The 7,500-nt window shown below is 44.2% G+C and overlaps 1 protein-coding gene across 1 annotated transcript in view; it reads left to right on the top strand.

Annotated features, from left to right (window-relative positions):
• cntrl (centriolin) overlaps window positions 1–7,500 on the top strand; it is a 29,074-nt gene that overhangs the window by 3,107 nt on the left and 18,467 nt on the right. The window contains exons 6-13 of the mRNA XM_084727739.1: window positions 1–171; window positions 253–446; window positions 2,351–2,470; window positions 2,756–2,960; window positions 3,535–3,617; window positions 3,706–3,864; window positions 7,172–7,313; window positions 7,448–7,500. The exon at window positions 1–171 is cut by the window's left edge and continues 16 nt beyond it; the exon at window positions 7,448–7,500 is cut by the window's right edge and continues 36 nt beyond it. Coding sequence (XP_084583865.1) covers window positions 1–171; window positions 253–446; window positions 2,351–2,470; window positions 2,756–2,960; window positions 3,535–3,617; window positions 3,706–3,864; window positions 7,172–7,313; window positions 7,448–7,500 — 1,127 coding nt within the window. The remainder of the gene's footprint in view (window positions 172–252; window positions 447–2,350; window positions 2,471–2,755; window positions 2,961–3,534; window positions 3,618–3,705; window positions 3,865–7,171; window positions 7,314–7,447) is intronic.

Raw genomic sequence — 7,500 nt, 5'->3', positions numbered from 1 at the left:
GACTGCGTTCTCTGAGCAGCCTATCAGAACTCTCTGTGTCTGGAAACCCCGCCTCCTCCCTGCAGCACTCCCGCCTCTTCCTCCTGTACCACCTCCGGACTCTGGACAGGCTGGACGACCTGCCAATCACACAGGAGGAGAGAGGACACGCCCACCAACGCTTCAGCACTGGTACATCATGTCGTATCACCACGCACACGGCGTGACGATGGGACTCACACTGATATTTTCGCTGTCGTTGTTTGTGATCAGAGGAGCTGGAGCGGCTGCAGCGGCAGCTGGACGGCAGCCAATCAGAGCTGAGCAGGCTGCAGAGGGAGCAGCAGGTCGCGGTGACTCGACTCCACCGGCAGGAGGAAACGAACCGAACGCTGGCGGCTCAGACGGAAACACAACAACACGCACACACACTGCTGGAGCAAGAGCTGCACACCAAGAGTCAGCTGGTAGGACACACACAAGCTGAGGAAGTGTGACCTCCTGTTTGACCTTTGACCTCTAAAGTCCTCCTGTCTTCTTCTTCTCTGTCGTCTCCTGCAGCTGCTGTCCAGAGCTGTCCTGTCTTCTTCTTCTTCTCCTTCAGTTGTTTCCTCTCTGCTGAAGGTAGACTCACAAACACCTGAAACAACAGAAACATCTCTTGGAAACATTTATTTGACGTGTTTGTTGATTTATTTGTTTTGTACCATGTTTCCTCATTTCAATGGAGGGGGCGGGGTTTATGACCTGTACTGCAGCCAGCCACCGGGGGGAGATCGAGACGCTTTGGCTTCACTTTTACAGAATCTCATGACGTCCATTTTATATAGTCACCTCAGCAAATATCAGCCTCTCCAAGTACCATCATGACGATGACGACTACGAAACAGACCGAAACTTATTTTAAATTACATTTCAGCGATCTCATTCTTTAAGTATTTTTATTCACAGTTTTATAGATTTCAGTATCAGGTTTGATCCTCTGTGAACCACTAGAGGGAGCTCGAGCGCCACAGGTCGAGGCAGTGATTTTTCCACGTGAGAAATTGATCAGTTCCAAACAGGACTCTTCTGCTGTTGGTCACCTTCTCTGAACTGTCATGTGATGAACTGTGGGTTAATATTCTGTTGGTAACGTCTGAAACGTGATGTTTTACAGTGAACCATGCAGGCTGCAACAACAGCAGCAGCAACAGTAGAAGAAGAAGAGCATAAACAACATGGATGTTCAGCACCGAGTGAATAAAGTTACAGTTTAATATAAAAGATTCAGTTTATTATTATTACCAATAAACACGGCACTGAGCCCTTTCAAAATAAAGGTCTGATAACAGTTTAATGGTCAGCAAAATGCTGTTGACTGTCTTTACCTGATTTTTAATTTTTAGTATTTCTATGATGGCCTTGTGGGGCCACATGAAACCTTTCAGTGGGCCACATCTGGCCCCTGGGCCACATTTTGTCCAGGTCTGATCCGGGGTCTGAAAAATTCATGGCACTTGAACAAACTCCTGATAATCCAGTGTGGCTCAGTGGTTTGTGTAATCCAGCCAATCCCAAACGTTAACCCGTCAGAGCCCAGTGTGACATCAGAAAACGTTCTGCAGCCCATCAGAACCTTTAATCACGACTCAGATCGATACATGAGACTGATCGTTCCAATGACGAGATCGAAGATACCTTCAGGTGTTCATGTGGCAGGTCATCAAATACAAAGAATAACATGTCATTTAAATCCTTCTGATGATCAAATATTAATCTGAAATATTTTATGGTCATTTCAAATTTAGAAAATTGAAACATTTTATTTGTTTTTCATGACCTGAAGGCTCACCTGCAGCGCAGCATGACAACATCTATGATTACAGACAAATTTCTATTTTTATCATGGAGAGAGATTAAAAACAGAATGTGGACATCCTGACTTTGAGTCTCTGTATCTTTATATTATTATTAACAACAGAAACTGTCTTTCTGTCCTGCCGTCACTGTGGCTTCCTGCTCTTCTCTCTGTCACCTGTTCACCTCTCTCTGTGCTTCTAGCTCCGCCCTCCCGTCTCTCTGCTGAGCGCCGTCTATCAGGTACTCTGACAGCACAGTAACATTCATTCTCCCATCATCCCTTGCTCCCTCAGACCTTCAGACTCCCGCTGTGATCCCAGGTAGCTCCACGCTGAGCGGAGTGGTTTAGTTTTAGACGTGCAGTGTTCAGTGTGTCTGTCATCACTCTGATGTTTCTACCATCTTTTGTCGGATTAATCTGACTGATATTTCAGCATCGGTGTCTGTTTGTTGTGTTTTCTGTGGCTAATGGAAACTCAGGACTTCCTGCAGGTGTTTCAAAGTAAAAGCCTTTTCTGTGCGTCTTCAGTTGGAGAAGACGGCGGCTGAGTTGACCAGAGCCTTTCACAGACTGTATGAGCTGGAGCAGGAGTGGACTTTCTACAAGATCGATGCCAAATTCAGTCCTCTGCCCTCCTGCAGCGTTCAGGTACACAAACAAATCTTTCAAGTTCTCTAAGACTTGAGACCAGATAAACCCGACGCAGAGTGTTGAAAACTTCTTACAGAAAACAGGTTGGTTTGCTGTTTTAGAGCTGCTCGAGTTGAGCTCGGTTTGTCTTTAGACACCTTCAAGCAGGTGACGCAAATCCCTGCAGTCCTGGGGTGACACGCCAAGTCAAACCGAGTCCAACCGAGTCCAACCGAGTCAAACCGAATCAAACCATGCCTGTGCATGGAAACAGGGTAAGAGTGTCCCCTCATGTCTCATCAGGAAGGCGACTCTGTGGACTCTGTGCTGGCTGAGAGTCCGTACATCGGCAAGGCTCGTCACATCAGGAACACCGTCACCTGTTCTCCCAGAAACTCCTCCTCCTCCTCCTCCTCCTCCCTGCAGACCCAGGAAGGTGCAGACGTTCACACAGACATGGAGTCGCCCCGCCCCCTGCTGGACAGCTGCAGAACACGGCAGAGCGAAGGTAGGGACAGAAAGATTTCTGCTTTCAAGGACCAGTGTGGAGGATTCAGTGGCATCGAGTGGTGAGCTGGCAGATTACAAACACTTTGCCTCAAATTTTATTTATATAGCATCATTCATACACAAGGCAGTTCAAGGTGCTTCACAGAACTTGAAAATACATTAAAATAAAAACATTAAAGGAACATTAAAATTGTGTTTGAGAAGCTAAAATCAGGACAATACAGATGCAGCACTTCCTGTCCCTCTACAGCCAGTGTGTTTGGTTTGTCCATCCAGGGCTACTGTAGAAACATGACAGTTCAATATGGCTGCCTCTGTGTTAGAGAATCAACGCCTTCTTTTCTCCTCAGGCTTCTGTCTTTCATTGATGTGACAGAGGACAGACTTTGATCAATCTGGCAATAATTTTTCCAATAATCGATCAGTTGTTTGGTTCATAAAATGTCAGAAAATATTGATCAGTGTTTACTGATAATGGGTTGTGAAAATAGTTGGAGTTTAATTTAATAATAGATAAATAATCAGTTGTTGCAGCTTTCATTTTTGTGAAGTGTGTTTGTGTGTTTTTGTAGCTGAAGCTGAGCTGCAGGTGAGACATCAGACAGAGCAGCAGACGGTAGCAGAACATCCTGAAGAACCCAAAATACACAGACAGGTAACAGACACTCGTACAGACGCGTCATGGTCGGTTTTATTATTTAACGAGCGAACGTGACTCAAAGACATTTTTATGAACCCGGCAGGAGGCGCTGCATTGTCTCCTCAGTAAACTGTCCGTCCTGGAGCGTCTGAGAGACGAAGCTGACGAGACACAGAGACAGATGGACAAGCAGACGGAGGAGAGCAGGAGGACGGAGAGGGAGACACAGCTGATTACACTGGATCCCTCAGACCCTCAACATGTGAGTCTGTTACACAACAAGGAAGTGAAGGATGAAATATTACTGAAACACACAACTGTGATATGATTGGTTGTCTTCTTATGTCATTTTTGTCTTGTTACGTCTGTCACGTTGTTTTTGTCTTTTATTAAAACTAAAGTAACGAACCTGTTGAGAAACTGTGACGAGTAGAAAGTTCAGATATTTGTGTTCAGATGAAGGGAGGAAAAGTAAAGTTGCCAGAAACACAAATACTCAAGTACAGATACCTGAAAACTCTACTGAAGTACAGTAATAAAGTATTTGTACTTAGTTACTTTCCACCTCTGGTGTTTATAATTCAGTGAGTGTCGGGTTTCACTGACTGTGTTATTTTTAATTTCACTGATTAATCAGTTGTAAAAAAAACTCTTCAGAGTCACCTGGAGAACGCAGGCATGGATCCCACTACCTCTCTCATGCTAAGCTAACGCTCACCCATTTAAACTAATTCCTCTGTTTTAAAGGAGCAGTCCACTGAAAATCTGCGTGTGCAGGATCACACATTTCATTCTTTTGGCCTCCAGTAGAAAACGACACGCATCTTTTCCACTGATGGAAAGTTCCTTTAATTTTAATTTAGTTTTTCATTACATGTGTTTTCATTTCTGTGTAAACTTTAAGCTGCATCTGATTCTCGTTGTTCTTCCTCAGTCTTTATGTTCCTCACCACAAAAAGGAACAATCAGCAGCTCAGACATGCAGAGCAGTAAAGATGGAGGGTATATTTTTCTCTGTCTCTGTTGAATTATTCTCCTGACAGTCAGTCAGTTTCCTCACAGTTTGAGTCCACCTGGACAGGAAGAAAACTCAGTTCAGGCTGTAAAGTTGTTTGTGTTGCTGTTCAGAGAAACAACACAAACAGAAGCAACAGGCTGTCGTCTCTTTAAGAGCCTCTGACTCCTCCCCCCTCCACCGGGATCCTCCTCTGAGAGGCGGGACTTTCCCCAGTTTTAACTCACTGCCATTGGACAGAAGATGACGTGTCACTCTGCAGCAGTCTCTCTGATTGGCTGGGAGAGAGATTTCCTGTGTTGATTCAAAGAGAGGGGGAGAAGTTTGTAACGGAGAGAAGACGGAGGAAGCAGAGGGATGAAGAGGTGGAGAAATGTTTTTACACCAGACAGGAGGAGGTGAGTTACTGAGGAGGAGGAGGAGATGAAGGAGGTTAACCAGCAGGCCTGTGTGCTCTCTGAGGTGGAGGACTGATAAACTGAACAGACCGCTGTGAGTACACACACACACACACACACACACACACACACACACACACACACACACACACAGAGAAACTCTGAACACAAAAGTGACCGGATGAAGTGTGACGAAGAACTAAAAGATGAAGATTAAATCCACTTCTGTGTTGACTGTGCTGCTGAAGGACACTGGCATCCCACAATGCAATGCAGAGGGAAAGAAACAGGATCTGCTCCCAGCTGGAGAACATAAAAACAAACTGTTCACAGAAACAGAATATATTAATAAATATTAAAATATTAAATGTAGACAGAACTTACTGCTCTGTGTCAGCAGGTAGTAACTGAAAAACCCGTTTCTGATCGGTCGATATCAATAATTATTGATGTAGCTGTGACTGATAACATGTTGCAGAAGCAGCTGAGGTGATAAAATTAGTACAAATCATATTTTTGACCAAATGCCTCGATATCATAACAGTGATGTCAGGATGTTTGGTGCTTTGACAAAATATTAACCCAATCAGAGTTTGTGATAATTAATCATAATATGGATAAAGACAAATAATAAACAGCTAGAAAAATCTGATTAGTTCAGAAAACAACATCACTTTACTGTAACGCAGCCTTTAAAACCAGGAAAAGACAACACCTTTATATATATAATGATATCCATAATCTGAGACAATATCTGGTGTCATATCACGATACGATATAATATTGATATTCTGCCCAGCTGTAGACGGTTAATCATGTCTGGCTGATGTATTGATTGGATGGACTGCAGGGACGTAACGATACCAAAAACTCTGTGATAAAAAATACACAATATGATATTTATCAGGATATTAAAAAACAGAGATTGATGATGGCTTCGGAAAATATCCTCATGTGTGCAGCAGTTTTTGCTCATATTTTTTCCTTTTAACTAAAATTAGATACACTGGTGTCCACAGATGAATTTAATGATGTCATAAAGAGCGTGGTGATGGAGACGTGTGCTTAACGTGTAGCTGTTGTTGTTTTATTGTGGATCTTTGTTTAATATGTTGTATTTGGTCATTTTGGTTTGTTGTGATTGGCTGCTTGGCCACGTCTCTCTTGTGGACGAGACTTTCAGTCTGACTAAAGGTCAGAGGGCAGGAGAGTGAACAGACAGATTTTCAGCGTACTGCTCCTTTAAAACAGAGGGACATTAGCTCAAATGGCAGAGCGCTAGCTTAGCATGAGAGGTAGCAGGATCGATGCTCACGTTCTCCTGGAGACTTTTAACCCTTTGTGCCTCAGTCTGATGTGAGAGCAGAGACTCACAGACGTGTTCGACTCAGGGATCAGCAGAAACCAGATTCTGTGTCATGTAGACAGTTAATCAGGTTTCAGATGTGAGCGTGAGCAGGACGGACGCTGCAGACACGAGAGCAAAAATAATCTCATGCAGCGTTTGACTAAAGCCCAGATGTTACTGTGGACATCTGCTCATGTTCATGATGGTCCTAAACGCCTACAGACATCCAGCTGTGTTGAACTCGTCCACCGGGACAGACGCTCGGTGTTGGACACACTGTTTGTTTTTATGTTGCAGATGATTTAAACTCAGAACTCAGACAGCAGAGATGAAAGTTGAGGCAGAGAACAAAGAGTTAAAAGTCTCCTGCAGAACGTGAGCATCGATCCTGCTGCGTCTCACATGCTAAGCTAGCACTCTGCCATTTAAGCTAATTCCCCTCTGTTTTAAAGGAGCAGTACACTGAAAATCTGTCCCTGTCCTCTGACCTTTAGTCCTCTCCTCCCTCTCTGCACTCCTCTTTTTCATCTTGTTGTGTTTTTTATGTAATTTCTTGTTGAGTTGCATCGTTTTGGTCATGTTGGGCTTTTTATGTCGTTTTTACTCTTGTGTCTTTCATGTTGTTTTTTTTGTGTAGTTGCGTCTTTTTCATCTTTTTTCTTGTTACCACATCATCATCTGTTTTCACAGACTGAAGAGAAGAAACCCGTGTTAATTGAATATTATAATTGATAAGTAACCAATGACGAAGGAGTGTCCAGTGAACCCTGCTCTGACTGGCTGATGTGTCTTTCTCTCTCTCTCTCAGGCCCATGTGACCGCCCGGTTGTCCAGCTGTAGACAGATGTTGGACAGGATGAGCGAGCTGGAGGATCGCCTCGACGACATGCTGTCGCGCATCGCCATGGAGACGCAGGAGATCAAAGAGCTGGAGCAACAGCTGACGGACGGTGAGGAGACCACTGACCAATCACAGGGGCTCTCTCAAACTGAAGCCCTTTGATTGGCTGAGTCAGAGTTCAGTTATAGAATATAACTCTTCCTCCTCCTCCTCCTCCTCCTCCTCCTCCTCCTCCTCCTCCAGGTCAGATTTTGGCGAATGAAGCTCTTCAGAGGGATTTGGAGGGAATCATCTCT

The sequence above is a fragment of the Lutjanus erythropterus genome, chromosome 10 (genome assembly GCF_056507025.1).
Source record: "Lutjanus erythropterus isolate fLutEry1 chromosome 10, fLutEry1.hap2, whole genome shotgun sequence".
Lineage (NCBI taxonomy): Eukaryota > Metazoa > Chordata > Actinopteri > Lutjaniformes > Lutjanidae > Lutjanus > Lutjanus erythropterus.
The sequence above is the reverse complement of the archived record's forward strand: the minus strand, read 5'-3'. Positions and strand labels throughout refer to the sequence as shown.